General features: G+C 47.7%; 1 protein-coding gene across 2 annotated transcripts; it reads right to left on the bottom strand.

Annotated features, from left to right (window-relative positions):
* Positions 1–297: 297 nt before the first annotated feature.
* On the bottom strand, positions 298–4,954 carry LOC6507616 (LIM homeobox transcription factor 1-beta). 2 transcript variants are annotated; one of them, XM_044714823.1, is made up of 6 exons: positions 4,641–4,954; positions 1,624–3,039; positions 1,237–1,451; positions 995–1,182; positions 658–934; positions 298–599 (listed from the first exon to the last, which is right to left on the bottom strand). In XM_044714823.1, exons 2-6 carry the CDS (start codon positions 2,400–2,402, stop codon positions 394–396), a joined length of 1,665 nt encoding a protein of 554 aa, XP_044570758.1. In that variant the 5' UTR covers positions 2,403–3,039; positions 4,641–4,954; the 3' UTR covers positions 298–393. The 2 variants fall into 2 exon arrangements, with proteins under 2 accessions (XP_044570758.1, XP_001956006.2); XM_001955970.4 differs by having other exon boundaries at positions 1,624–2,407; positions 4,641–4,952.
* Positions 4,955–15,893: the final 10,939 nt, after the last annotated feature.

A 15,893-nucleotide genomic window follows, 5' to 3' on the forward strand; every position in this document is an offset into this window, starting at 1 on the left:
TCATGATGGGGAGGTTACGGATACGGATGCGAATGGACCCAGTTACGGTCCTTTGAACTATGCACGACGAATCGGCATTTTACGCCCATTTCCGTAGCCGGGCCCAGGCCCCGGGGTTGTCGACTGCTGTGTGGCACGAATGCTTTGTGCCTGTCAACCGAGCGGAACTAATTTCAAGGCTGCACCTGCACGGCGGTGGTGCAAGTGGGGTGGTGGATGACGCAAGTGGTGCAAGTGCCCACCACCCCCTGCCACCCGGCCTGGGATGAGAGTACTCCGATTTGCGCATCAGTTCGATTGCTAGCACATTAACATTCTTTTATTTTACAAGGTCTAATTTTGATTTGGGCTTAAAATTCGATGGCCTCCGGAAGGAGGAGGCCTTCCGCAGTATTAGTGTTCCATGGCGTCCTTGACGCCGCACTCCCCGTACGCCTGCAGCTCCTCCGGCCGGAAGTAGGAGCTCTGCATGCTGTAGAGCCGGTCGATCGGGTTGATCATCGGCGTTTGGGCGAAGGGACCCATCAGCTGCTGGAAAGTCGCATAGCTGAGCCCCAGGATGGTGTTCAAAATGGGCTCGTTGTTCTTGTTGCAGTTTTCTGTCAATCATTCATTAAATTAGCAATATAATGAACAGTGTTTGCGGCGTATAAGTACCTTTGTTGGTCTCCAAGCAGTTGAAGGGCACTTGCTCCTGCTCGTCCTTGATGGTGCAACGGGTCGCCATCCGGCTCATTCCATCGGAGGCCGTGGAGTAGGGCGACTCCATTTGCGATTCACTGTCGCTGTGGGCCTCATCCTTGATCTTTGCGGCAAGACTGCTGTCCAGGGACTCCTGCGAGTCCTGCGAATCACTGGCCCCCTTGCTGGGCGGCTCCTGCTTGGCTTTTTTTTGTATTTTTTTTACCTTGGCCCTTTGGTTTTGGAACCATACCTGAAAGGATAAAGGAACTAAGAATACAAGACTTCTAAGTGGATGAAGTTATTCTCAGACCTGGACAATCCTTAGGCTCAAGCCAGTCTCCTTTGCCAGATTCTCTCTCACTTTGCGACAAGGCTTTGGCGAGACTTCAAAGGATGCCTTGAAGGCTCGCCGCTGCTGCGTGTTCAGTATGGTCCTTGGGCGCTTGGGGCCGCGCCTGCCGTCCAGCTTGGGTGGAAACAGCTCATCGCCGTAGAAATCTGCAGAGAAGTTTTTTCAAACTAGAAGCCTACTGGAGCCTTGAGAGTACCCACCATATCCTTGCAGCATCTCCACCTCCTTCTCGTAGTCGAAGCGACAGAAGAGCTGACCCTGCTTGACCACATACTGCTCCCCCTTCTTCAGCAAGACTCCGCAGACCACGCACGCGAAGCACTTCAGATGGAAGACGTTCTCGTGGCAGCGCATCACGAGCTCGTCGGAGGCGATTTTGTGGCCACAGCCAAGACAGCGATTGCGGATGTAGAGCCTGGCATGAAGGGATTGAAGGATTTAGGAATATTTAAGGATCTGTGCCAAATCAAATTCCGAAAAGAATAAAGCTTCCAAACTTAAAATAGAATAATACAACCTAAAAGAATTCAACTTGGAGTACAAATTCAACCTTTGGGGCGCAAAGGTCATGCAGGAGTCACACTCACCTCTCGTAGTCGATGCGGCAGTAGAGCTTGCCCTCCCTCGCGAAGCAGGAGTGCACCAGGTGCAACGAGCAGGCGGTGCACTTGAGGCAGCCCTCGTGGAAGGAGTTCTCCACCACGCGCATGATGTAGCGATCACAAATTGGCTGGCAGCAGTGGGCGCACTGGCTGGGCGGCTGCGGTGCTCCCACGGACAGGGCTCCTGCCCCCACACCGGCTCCCATTCCCACGGCTCCTCCCACTGCCATTCCGTTGCTGGGACCCATTCCCTGAGGTCCGTGCGGAGTCGTTGTCGGAGGTGCTGGCGTTGCAAAGCCGTCCATTCCATTGAGGCTGCACTCTCCCAAGGTGATGCGCTGGCAGGGGGGCAGTGGGGGCATGGGTGGCAGGACTGGATGGGGGGGTCCTGGTCCTGGCATTTGCTGCTGCTTGTTTATGGGATGGTGGCTGTTGCTGGAAATGTTGCTGCTGTTGTGGTTGCTGCAACTTCCGTTGACGTTTCTGCTGACTGACGCCATTTTGTCATTGTGGGCTTTGCCACTTGATGTCGTGCCCGCACCCGTACCTCGTCCTGTTCCTGTTCCGTTTCCCAGACCACTTCCAGGACCACTTTCTGTTGTCGTTACTGCTGCTGTTGCTGGTGTTGTTAACATGCGTTCATTTCCGTTCAACAGCAGTTGATTGAGGCCCCCAGCCTGCGGTTGTCCTGCCGATCCTGGTTGCCCTGGCCCTCCTCCGGCCTGGTGCTGATGCTGCTGCTGCTGTTGACATTTTATGTCCATTGGAACTATTTTGGTTTTGCGGTCGTGTCGTGGCCCCGTCCCAGGACATGCAAATGAGAAACATTTCAGATATTTTTATTTTCGCTCCGGCATGCACATTGTGGGCAGTGTGTACAGTGTATAAGTGTGTGTGTGCTTGTGTTTGTGGGCTTAAAATTTACAATGGCAAAAACTATGCCCCCTGCCAAGGCAGTTTGTGTTTGCGGTCCACTTCACGCCGTGCATATAAACCGGGCTGGACCAGTGTCCAGCCCAAAGGCGCTTCGAGTTGTAGTAAATTTGTGGTTTTGCAATTATTGAAATGACTTTTCCACTGCACTCGAAATACCCATCAGGAAAAAAGAGCGAGTGGAGGGAGTGGGCGGGCAACCCGGAAAAAAACCGGGAAAATACGGCCTACATGGCGTATGCGTGCTTTTGTTTCGGGTTGGTGGCAAAAATTACTGTACATTTGCGGTGCTGACTGGTTGGCTGTTTGGCTTTTTGTGCCTTGTTGTCTCAATTTATGGCAAATTGCTGAAATTTCACCGTAATTTGTTTCCCAGCTTTTGTGTGTTCTGTGTGTGTCCTGGGTGTCCTGCGTGTATGCGTGTGGTTGTTGTTTTTCCGAGTCTTTTTCTGTTGCATTGTCAGGATGCTGGCGAGTGTTTGAGTGATTTAAATGTGTGTGTAATTTCATTAAATTTTTGCAAACATTATATCTGGTATGCCAATTTATGCCAGAAATATGCGGAGAATGTTAAAGTATTCCAGCCATCACATGAGCATTAAAATACTGCTACACCTCTTCCACTGATTGACATAAAGCGCTTTGCCTAACAAGATTACTCTTTTCAGTTTTGGATGGCAAATTGCAGGACAAATTTAATTCAATCCGATGGCTGTTATTCAATTTAATTGAATACAAATCTATTCTGCCGAAATATTAGTTTTTGGCAAAGGATGTTAAAGGTTTTTGTTCTTTTCTAATACTAGAAAAAATATGTTGTGGAAACAGAGCACTGGACTAAGAGGAGATTTGGAAATCAACTTCCTGTGGAGTGTTTCATAATCCTCTCACTTCCATCAAATTCCGGCTTTCGACACTCGGGGACAATAGGAACAACAATGAGAAGTGCAGCGGAATAAGCTGATCTGAGGCCGCACCTGTTACACTTTTGAGTCCCGTTGGCCTTGGCATTCGAAGTTTGACATTCGCCTGAAAATATTCCACCATGTTGACCGGACATGTCAGGGCATAGTCCTCAAGGATTTGCGGCGACAAGTGCAAATCCGACATTGATAGTCCTGTGCTTAGGACACCCACCCTCCTCCGCTATAATTAGACTCTAATGTGCAGCGGGACCACCCTTATAACTCGATTATAAATGAATTGAATTGAATCCGGGGCTAACCAGGGCATTTAAATGAATCAACAGGGAGACAGGGCGACAGGACGAAAGGGAACAGAGAGACAGGGAGGATTTTCACCCTCCAATTTCAAGCCAGGGTCTTATGATTTCGGTTTCGTCGGCTGGCGGCATATGTTGGCAGTCGTCTGCCAGGAAACCCTTGCCAGGATGCCAGGCTGCAGGCTGGCAGGATACTGTGTGCTGCCACCGTTTCTGCTCCTGCTGGCGTTCGAGCTCCGGCTCCTTGTACGGCTGCCACAGATTTCGCTGTCAGTTGCCAGCAACTCGCAACTCGCAGCTCGGCAGTAACTGACAGCGTTTTATTTAATCGGATTTGGGCAGACAATGGAAGCTGCTATGCCGCTCCGTTCCGTTCCGATTTGTTGTGCCAGCAATCGGGGCACAAATGCTTTGTTTTGGCCTAATCTCTGACAGAAGTCAAAATTTGCTTTGCACTGGAAAATATGTTGAAATTTTCTCTGGCTCCTGGCCAGTTGGATGAGAGTGGCGGAAAAAGGCTCGAGTGCACTAAAATATTTATGTTTTTTAAGGTAAATAGAGTCCTTCTGCCTGAAGTGGGTTAGAGTAATTGCCCATATTTAGATTTGCTTTTGAATAATTTAGACATTTAAGTTTTGATTATTTCAAGGGAATTATGGGACTTACTGTTCTGAAAATAAACATCTTTATGTTTGGCTTTCATAACACATTTAAGTCCTTTGATCTAAGATACCAAAATGCCGACGGTAGGGATGAATTGGAGGCCTTAAAAAAGCCGTCGGCTTTCAGTTTTGCAACCAAACACCACGTTCAAGAACAGGACTCCCAACAAGCCCAGGATACTTACACAAACCAATCTGCATCGGATGCTGTTCGTCGATCATAGTTTCGATTTATTATTCGCACTCACAGGATTCTACATTATTTTGTCACTTATTGTTGGATGTTTTCAATGCACATTTCGTTTCAAAGGACCTCGCTTAAAAGTATCGCCCTAAGAACTCGTTTTAGACCTACAGGAGTCTGTGATTGCAACTGGGCAGGGTCCGTCCGGAGGTGTCCGGCACTATTGGACTCCTTGACCTGGCCCTGTTACGAAACGCGATGCTTGAATGATTACGGACCTCTGATGTTAATGAAATTTGTTAAAAATCATTTGGCAAATGCACAGGCATCTGCCGGGAGTTGGCTAGGAAATTCTCTCCGCACGGAGGAGAAATGGCCAGTGGGTGGCTGTGTTCGTGTGCGTGTGCGCCATTTTGGCCCGAGTCCTTTCCGCGGGCGCCATCCCCTGAACCAGTTGAGAGCCAGCCATTTTCGGGCAGCTTCCCCAGCCTGTGGGGCGCATGCGTTGGCCCCGCATCCTCCTGGGAGGTCCTGCGAAGTGCTTCGCAGCTCGGGTGGCGCTTCTGAGTTGTTTTGCCTTTGTTTTTGCACTTTTGACTTTTGTCTTTGTCTTTGCCAGTCGTGGGGCTCGTTGTTCGGGGCTTTTATTTATTTTGTTGTACTATACGTATTTTGTATTGACAAAAGGATGTTTGGCTCGGCGATTTCTTGCTTGCTTTGTCGCCTCAGCTACAACATCCCCCAAAAGGACTCTGCTCGGCTCTAGGAATGTTGTTTTTCTCCCTTTTCTGTTTTTTTTCTGTTATTTTCCTGGCTTTCCACAGTTTTTCTCCATTTTTTCGCAGTGGCTTCCACATTTTAAATTTATTGATTTTCGATGGGAGGATATTAAAGTCTAGTCCCTAGGACAGCAGTTTTATGGCCCCAGTTCAATTAAAGAGCCTGTCCTGCTAATGACGACGGCTCTTTAAACTTTCGGCCAAATGAATTCCGGTCCATTAAGCCGGAGAGCGCGCCAAACATTAATGTCTAAGCACTTGCCGGTTGGCTGACTACTGACTGCTGCACGTCTAGCTGCGAGATGAGGACTTGTCTGGCCAGGACCCTGGCTGCCTCCTGCGCTTCCCGCTGTTAGCCCCTGCCTGGCTGGCTGGCTGCCTTCGAAAATTCCAGAAAGTTTCGCAAACGCGAACGTGTTACTTACAATTAGTGTGCGGGCGGGCCATTTGCCTGCGAGCCACCTTGGCGATTATGGCGGCAATAATTATGTGCGGCAATCGTCGTGATTCATAATTGCAGCCCAAACAGGGGTCAGGGTGAATAACTTAACCTCAGGACGGACGGAGGGCTGGGCGGTACATCTGGGGTGCATCATGTGGTCCATTATTAAATTAATAACTTAGTTTCCCTAAACTAGATGTGTGATTTATTGGTTTAATTATTTCATTAACAGAGTCATGTCCGGAAAAACAATTAATAGAGTACACAACAAATGTAATACACAAAATAATTGTGTAATAGATAAGTTTATATTCAAGGAACTTCCAGAAACTAGAGCCCCTTGTTGTTATGGGGTATTCGATGGAAATCATAGACACTATTATTTTGGGACCCCTGGGATTCTGTAAATTCCAAAACATGGCCTGTCGACACTCCGACAGCCTTCGATGCCAAAACTCTGGCACCCGCGACGAAACTTTTGCCACTTTGTCTACCCGCCGCCTAGACAGGGCTGAAGAAATTCTGGACCCAAGGGCCCAGGGACCTAGGAGCTCGGGGGCGGGGCTCTTGGCATTTGGGCAACTCTCCGTCATCGCCCCGCCAGACTTGAGACTTCATACCTCGCTCGGCACTTGCACTCCTGCCCGGCTCCTGCTAATGACAAAGATTAATTTGGGTCACTGTGCTGCCGACAACCGGGCACCCCCTTTCTCCCCTTTAAAGGGGCGGCACGGGTGCTGCCCCAAACTGTAGCACTAATACACATGCGGGAATTATGCGCGTGCCTTTTGTATGAATGGCTGTGCAGTCGGCGGGAAGTGCGGCATCGGACATTGTTCGGGGTTAATTAAACACGACATGTGTGGCATAGCGTGCATTTGTGCCGAGGGGGCTGCACCTCCCGCAAGTGTGAACTGTGAACTCCGACCTCCGAATAGGGGGCCCGGCGCTAATCAATGCGCCATAATAGACAAATGGCCCGCCGCCCTCGCTGCGAGTTCATTACGAATGGAGTGCCGGCCTGGCGATGCGTTTATGAAGTCCCGATGCCGATTGCAGTTTCAGTTTCTATGGCAGTGGCCAGATAATGGCGGCAAACAGATTTACGAGCCGGGAGATGGGGGGTCGTTTTGGGGTTTTGAATAGCTTTTCCATTCAACAGTTTGGCATTATTTCTTTCACGCTTGCCAAACCCCAATTAAAGCCCGCTTAAACGCTCGTTGAGCCAATCAAAATTAACCAACAAATTGCAGGCGAAAGGCTCAAAACAATTGACAGCAACAAAAAGGACAAATATCCCGAATGACGTGATAAATTTCTGCGAATCCTCGACTATTTCAGACCTCCGATCGGGCAGCTGCATTTGTATGCAGGAAGAGACGCCCCATAAATGTCCTTACATGGGATCCCCGCTGCTCTGACCCGACCTGTTGAGCCAATCAGACCGTCAGGGCCAGAAATATAAAAAACAACAGCAGCAAAATAAATAAATAAACAAATATGTATTTATTTATGTGACCGGAGGAGGCGACGGCGGCTCAGCAAACGCAGAATGAATAAAATATTTGGCATTACAAATTGTTGCGATTTTTTGTTGGCCCAAAGGGATGCGAATCAGGACGAGGATGCGGATGCTCGGTGGGTGGTTGGTGGTGGCTGGTGGAAGCTGGGGATGGTGGGTGGCAACAAAGTAACGCTGAATTATGAGTTGACCAAGACCGAGGCTCTGCCGATTCTACGTGGCCGGCGACAGGCCTAAAAAATAAATAAAACAATTTACCTCAAGGCATAATAAAAGTTCATGGCTGACAGTACAAAACGGAGGGAAAATGTGTAAAGTTCAGAGGGCGAAGTGGTCGATGCACTAAGAAAAAATATGCACTGCTGGGAGAGTATAAAAAACAAGACCATTAACCCAAAACTATTTGAAATTAGCCCTTTGTGTAGCTAGTAGTGTAGCAAGTAGTGCCTTTAGAATGCCTTTATTTTTCTCAGTGAGAAAGCTTCAGACTCAAATATCCTTCCAGCCCGGCAGAGTCAATATTTGATGGCAATTTTCGGCTACGTTTCCAATAACCATTACGGATGGCAGATAACACGAAATTGCGAACATTTCCCGCACAGCACCCCACCGCACAGCGGGTTAAAACAAATAGTTTAGCCGAACTACAAATAAAACACTTCCTTGACGCAGCTTGGCTCGGACTCCTGACTCCTTGTCTCCACATCATATCGAATCAGGAAAGCCGAATCGAGGCCCCGCAGTCTCTCAGCAGGAGGCCTGTACGGACCCGGACTGTCGTCTATATCACAATATTTTAAAGCCTGTCGTCCCCGGTATTCCGAAAGTGGGTTTATTCCTTCGCCATTCCGGTTAAGCCCCCGGTCTTTGTGTTTGCCTCCTCGCAGAAATTCCAAATCCGCTCTTAAAGGATTTGTGCATCATCGTTTTGTGCGCTGCGCTCATCATCCTCATCATCGTCAGCATCCTGGCGTCCTGGCGTCCGCCCGCCCTGGCATCACCATCAGATTCACATTTAGCTCCTTTGGAATTGTGTCCTGCGGACGGCGCCTTTATGCGGCTCACTCTTTTCATATTACACGGCATTTGGCTATGAAGGACATTCAAATCTTTTCAGCTGAGAAAGCTGAACTGTTTGCTGAATGGGTCCTTTTTTATTGTGGCGGCAGGAGCAGTGATTCAGAGAATTCAGGACACTCATAGGGATATAAAAGCGTAAGCCCATGGAAGGCGAGAATCATAGGCCTTAAAGTGATGCCCAAACTTAAAGGCAATCTTGAAACCCTTGGCCAGGATCCTAAGTTCAAGCCAAGGTCCACTTGATCCCAAAAAGTTACTTTAAAAGAGGAACGGAGGCCAGGACTCGACGGCTTCTGGCCGTTGCCACTGTTTGCAAATGGATCAAGGATATTTACCAGAGGCACGGGCTAGATATTCCTGAGAAATGTAAACAGCGCAAAATGCAAACAGTTCCAATCAAATAGCACACAACCAGCAAAAACACACTCGCACGGATACAGTGCTTGGGAAAAAGCAATGCACATTCACAGTCAGTGTGCGAGAGCACGAGAACGAACATTTCTGCAAACAAGGACGCAAAATGAGCAAACGACTAACCTAAGGACAACAAAATAAACATTTTGAACTCGACTGAAGCGCCAACCGACGGCCCCCAAGGACACTTGGAGCAAGCCACCCTGGCCCCACCATCCATCCCCCTGAGCAGCCGGACAGCCATCATCCCGGGGGGCGGTGGTAGCTGTTACGAAAACCCCCCAAAGGCTAAGCGCAAATATTACAAGCATTATATGAATGTCTATGCTTATGCAGTGGCAGTGTGTGTGTGTCCATGTATTTAGACGCCAGCAACATGCTGGGAGAAGAGCCTGGAGAACGGGAAGGGGAATGGCAGGACCACCTTCCCTTCTGATCCCGGCCTGGCACAAAATCCGAGTCAGCACTTTCAGCGAAGCTGTGCATCCCAGACCCCAGCTTCAGCTCCTGCTCTACGCCGACCTCATCGCCATTCTCCACTCCCCACTAACCATTCGCATCTCCATCTTTGAGGCTCAGCAAGTCATCAGCACACATAAAGCCAGCAAGATTATTTAGCCCACGGCAGTGGCAGCCGCACCCATTCCATACAGAGAGGGAAAATATTAGGGGAATGTGTCTAGGAAGGGATTGATCTTCTTTCTTTCTACCCTATGATATTTGGTACTATGCATTTCATTGAAGACAGCACTTGCTAAGGTAAAATTTAGCCATGAAATCTTTTACTTCCACCTTGAAACTTCTTGCACAGATATACCTCATATCGATTGTGCTAATTATGTTTAAATTAATTGCAATTTTTCGCAGTGTATCAACCAACAGTGCTGGCAGTGCCAGCAGGCAGCGGAAGTGATGTGATGCGGTCTGCCGGGAAGTCAGGGACTGGAGTTGGGTTTTGGGGGTTAAGGGTGCGGCAACGGGTTCAGTGCTGCTGGGCCTGGGCCTTCAGGTTGCTGGGGAAGGCAGGATGCCGGGCTGCCAGGATGCCAGGATGCCGGGCTGTTGGGCTGTCGCTGCGGTATTAGACGACAATAGCTCGCCTTTTTGCGCTCGCAGCCCGTGACGTTTGACGCCATGTTTGATGGATGAAAAAGCCATTGATGTTACCAGCTGGGGCGCAAAGGTTACTCGTCTGTGTGTTTGGTGTGTGTCTGTGTATGTGACTGGTTAGCCGCTCTAACGGTTCCCAGTGGGTAGATGTGTGTGGGTGGCTGGGTGCCTGGGGGTGTGGGTATGCAAAGATGGCGCAATAGACGACTACGACTACGAGGAACGAAGTGAAGTAACCGCCTCCTGTGGCGTAACTAAATCCTTTGGATTTGGCCAAGCCGGCAACAGTTTTGAGCTGCGTGTGTTTAATGCGCATTTTATGAGTGTGCTGGGTGCTGGAATGGAAATCAGGAGCAGGAGCAGTAGCAGGGGCAGGGCCAGGGCCACGAGAAGTTTCAGGGCTTTAAAGTGCAAATGGGCGTGTTAAAGTTCGTGGCTCTTTGCCGGGCTTTTGCACCTGGGGGTCTCTGCCTTGCCTGATAACTGCATGCTGTTGCCAAAAACGGTTGACATTTGGCCAAATTTTCCCGGTCCCGGTCCCTGTCCCGGTCCCCAGTGGCTTGCGGGGCACCCACCTGGCATTAGCATAATTTTGCATAGCTGGCACTTTGGCTTTTCCGAGCATATTTCACACAAGTGCTGCATATTTTCCGGGGCCACTTAAAACTCAAAATGAAGTCGCTGGAAGACCAGTCCCCTTCATGCAAATCCGACGTGAGAAATGCGCGTATTAATAAATGTGATGAAAGGTGAACGTTTCCACTAATAAAAAATAGTTACTTGAACTCTCTTAAAATCTAACTAAGCCTAAGAGGAAGTAAATAAAACTAAATAGTCTCTGAAAACGTTTAAACCACCTCTCATATAATTCCAAGTATTATAAAGCTTTAAATTCCTAAATTCCTTTTTTCTTCTTTCTGTGTCTTTAGCTTTCATTGGCATTTGGGCTTTCGGGGATTTTTTCTTTTATTAGCACGGCAATTTACATTTCAAATTAGCAAGTTCATTGCTAAAAATTCTGGAATTACTTTTCATTTTCATTTTCATTACGAGAACCCCGAGGCCGGCCCAACTTTCTGTGTCAACTGCGGCGACTTGAGTCCGGCTTGGCCTCACTCTTGGAATTCTTATCCCAAGAGGCTGCGCTTTTCCTATGCTAATAAATTAATATAAATTCAAATTTGTTTGCCAACTGCTGCTGCGGCTGCTGCTCCGCGGCAAAGTGTTATGCGTGTCAAGAAACCAGACGGAGGACTTTGGGAGGAAAAAGAAACGGAAGCCCGAACAAATGGCAAGTTCAATTTTTCTAAATGGCTGCCAAAGTTTCATAAAAACCGCCAATGAAACAAGGCGCCGGCCCCATCTCCGGCCGCTTGAATATTCAATGGCTGCTTCCGGCCCTCGAGTCCGAGTGGCACTTGGGGTGGTCGTCCAAAGAAGCCGGGTCCTTGGGGACCCAAGAAATCCTTAGACAACCATCCCCATTCCCATTCCAATCCCAATGCACATGATATCAAAAATCAAACTCGCAAGAAAAAATGCGAGCGCATTGCGAGAAAATGTCTGGAATTCGATGATGCGAGCCCTCGGCTGAAAACAGGAGGGCAACTTGAGCTCTCGGGCTCTGGGAGTCTGGAGCAACCCTTGCTAACTGGGCGGAAGGGCTAAATGGAAAAGGGAAAGGAGGAAATTGCAGGGGTTGTTGCTGAATCGAAAGCATTAGCCACGCGCATTTAGCCAGCAATCATTTAACAATTTACAAATCGATGTTTAAAGAGAACTTAAACGGTTCAGTCTTCGGTCTACCAGGTCTCCCCCACCATCCCCAGCCTGGACAAACTTTGGCTTTAATGTCCTGGCGGTGGTCGTCAAAATGGCATCCTGGCTGTCATAACAATAACGGCATTTTTAGCACCTCATTAAAAAAGAGTTCATATCGTAGCAGTTCTGACGGAGTCGCCGGGCATCTGACCGATTCCCCAGATTGCCGGATTTTCTTTTTACTGGCATCCATAAACGTTAATGTGGAGCAGCCAGTCCGAAGTGCTCGTCAATTTTAACAACAATATTTATTCACCATTTCGACTCCGACTCTGACTGCGACCGCGACAGACAAAACTGGCTTTCAATGGAGGCATTAATTCGCAGACTTTGGCGGCCATAGGCTGAGGTGAATGGAATGCCGAGGTTGTGGCAGATTCATTCAACTAAATATTATTTTTTCACAGGATAGAGAGGGGCAGTCATAATGATTTCCCTGGGACCTGAACTCGATTCATATTTATAAAGAAGCGTTTTTGCTAAAGTCTGCAAAGAATCTTTGGCTTAGCCCAGATAATTCTTTTAATTTCTGAAAAGATTTCTTCCCCTAAACGTTTCGTTTCTTTCCAGCATTCTGTGCCTCGGCTTCCCCGTCGGATTTAAGGCATTGCCTCCTCCCAAGAGGAGGAGGACGGAGTCCAGGGTTCTGGGATGGGAGCCGCATAAACAAAGGAACTCTGTGTGTGCAGCTTTGGCTGTCTTTAAGTTTGACTTTATTGTGACAGTTAAAAGCGAAAATAATAGCAGTTAAAATCCCATAAAATGCGTCTTAATCATAAAAATGCGATTATAAAAATGGACGAGCCGGAGGAGAACTCTTTCTCTTCCCCGGAGCAGATGCCTTTGTAGCCGGTTGGTGTTGCTATTTTGTTTGTTGCCTTTTTGCTTTTATGAGCTACGCTTATGCGACTGGAATTTCGGGCTTACGTTATTATGGTTGAGCCCCACTCCCCCCCAATGTGACATTTCTAATTGTTTATCATGTCGTGGTTGTGGTGGCGGTCTTAAAGCCACGACTTTAGGATCCCGCCGGCTTCAAGTGAGGCCGGCGATTTTTTTATTAATTGCCCGCGCGGCAACTGCTGGGCGAACCCCAAAAACGCAAATCCTATAAATTTTTTACTACTTATTTACGCCACTACGGCGCATTTAGCCGTGTCAAGCAATCGCATAGCCCAGGTCGTAAAAGTCCAGACCTCGCTCCCAGTTGACACCCAAGGACACTGCGGGAAAAAGTCTAGTTAGGTAATTTTTGGGCCAATTAAATGGTAGATTGGCAGGGATAGGCCTGAGGCAGGTATGATGATTTTAGAAAGTTATGTTTCAAATAAAAAATATATCTGTTCTGGAGGAAAAATTTATATTTTTCTGTGTCTGGTTGTCGGGAGTCGTTTGTCGGCCAGGGTCCGTATGGGTGAGAGCTTTTATTTTTGTGAAATTTCATCACGTTTTTATGTTGTGACCACGTGACGCCAGTGGCAGTGCCAGTTCCAGTTTCGGACCCAGCCCCCCGATCTGGGCCAGGCCAGGACAGGCGGCCACACACCTGCTGGCACGTAGGAAATGGAAATGGCACAGAAGTCCGGCGGAGCAGCCAAAGTGTCAGTGTGTAAGCTTGTAGCCTTTTCTTAGATTGCCTTGCTTTCTTTTCCTTCTCTTCTCTTACACTCTTTCCCTTCCTTCCGTCCTGGAAAAATCGAATCGAATCACCTAGTCCAGCCAGGCCGACACTTGAGCTACATATTAAGTATTTTCGTTACGGCAGCCAAACAGGGTGACCGACTTTTACATAAACGATTCAAGTTGTTTATTTAAACATTACAAATAATAAACATAAAATCTAGTTAAAATACTTTATCCATAATTCTGAAAACTAAGACTTCTATATACTTCTTGAATACGATAGAAAGTGTTTAGTTAGCTTGCTCAGTTTTAAAACATTTAAACTTAAAAATATAAAGCATTTAGAAAAGAAAGAATTTCTAAACACCCTGTAAGAAGGACAAGCTTAGATAGGAATTAAAAGCGGCGCTGGCTGTCCTTGCATCCCGTAGAGCCCGACACCGTCTTCTCCTGCTGTTCTCCACAGTATCGCACTCCGTAGTATATAGAAATGACCCAGCAGAAAGGCCAATCTACCCCCTGCCCGCCAATATGTTTCCATTGAACTGCAAACGGCGGCAGATGTTGCGCCCCAAACGTAGTTGTCGCAAGTAGAATTTGACGAAATTTATGTTGAAATTGTCAGAGCAGAAGGCGGATTTCGTCACCTCCCTCTGGCCGGGATATGAGGCTGTGGATATGGAGATGTGCACGTGGCGATATAGAGCAGAAGCCAGGGCCCAAGGCTTTGAAGCCTTTCAGCGGTTGTCCTGGCTACACAGTGTCCTTCTCGTCTCATATCCTTTTGGCCTCATATACATATTTTTTGTCATTCTATTCGACCGCACAACGTGCAATTGTCAGCAGAAACACGGCTCTATGGCAGTATTTTATGCACTTTCATTTCATGGTCAGTTGGCGTTATGGTTCCGGGTCGAGCAACATGTGTTGCCAATGCGAATGTTTACAGTCCTGGGTGGTTGTTTCCCCTCCTCGTGGACCACGCGTTACATAAAAAGAATCAAGCACCCAGGACACTCTGGGGAGTACGGACTCAATAGATTCATAACGGGAGTTAGTCCGAAGAATTTCAGCAATGGATTCTAATTTTTCGCTCCTGAAATCCGTGGAATACCATCCAGTCCCGAATAGTTGCATTCAACCTTTGAATAGTGAGTGGTTCCCGGAGGAACCACCAACAAATTGCTTATTAAGCTGATGGGAGAGTTGGTGCGGGTGGAGGTGGGCCAGTAACTGAATGCTTTTATTGCACAAATATTTGCCGTTCGCGTATCCTCGCTGGCAAACAAAAAAGGCACGCGACTTTGAGCCAGCGCCAAAAGTATGCAGACAATGTGCAAACAGCCAGAACATACCGCCTCCACCCACTCACAGAGCATAGATCTATGCTGCGTACACGTAAAAACTAATTTTTCATCGGCAAAATAAAAGCGGGAAAATCGGAAAACCAAGCAGAGCCATGCAGACATGCTCCTCGCAAAAGCAAACGATATTTTAACGCGTTTTTTCCGCCCTGCCATGTTGCCAATGTTGCCAATGGCTTTGTAAATGCGAAAATTTTGTAACAAACAAAACAAAATGGCGGCGTGCGGCAGCGGAAGTATCGATGCCCCATGATGCTCCCCCCACACCCGCTCTGCTGTTCGGCTGCCCCTCGATTTCTGATGAGGGCCCCTGGGATCTGCGTTTTATGTAACACATATTTGAGTCTATTAAAAATGCGTTTAAAATGCTTTCTGTGGTTTTACGGTTAAATTGTTAAATTCAAATAAAATTGATTTTTGCTGGCTTACGGAGGGGCGGGGGGCGTGTGGTGGGTGGTACGCGCATATTGCGCATTTTTCCACCAACGCATAGTTGGGAAATTAAATGCAAAAAGGCTTACAACTAACCGAGCTATGCCGCACAACAAAATCATTTGCGAAATGAGGGCTACATGTGATCGAAATGTTTTTGCTGCGAATTCCTTCGTCGGGAATGGCAGGCATGCGGATTAGTAGGAAATTTAAACAGCACCTTACCGTGAGTCAGGTAATCGAAAAAGCGCATCAAAATAGCTTGAAAAAGAGCTAAACAAGCTTGAAACTCTCATATCTCATCCGAAGAACACGTGTCAATTAGATGCACATGAAATGCCAAACAAAATCGACGATTACGACTTGGGACTACGAAGAATACCCCAGCGAAGGAGCTGCTCCTTTCTCCGGCTCCTGCTTCTGCCTTCTCGATGAAACATGCAACGTAATTTCCATGTGGGTAACCAGCAATTTCTGGCATGTAACATTTTTCAACATCAACAACTCCAACAATATGGCGGCGCTTCCGGCTTGCAACTCTCACACACGCACACCCACACACAAATACACCCACACATGCTGATACTGGAAGCGATATGCAGCGAAGCGCAAACACTACAAGAAAAATCGTAAGTGAAGCGAATAAAATATTATTTTCTAATGCCCC

The sequence above is a fragment of the Drosophila ananassae genome, chromosome 2R (assembly GCF_017639315.1).
Source record: "Drosophila ananassae strain 14024-0371.13 chromosome 2R, ASM1763931v2, whole genome shotgun sequence".
Taxonomy (NCBI): domain Eukaryota; kingdom Metazoa; phylum Arthropoda; class Insecta; order Diptera; family Drosophilidae; genus Drosophila; species Drosophila ananassae.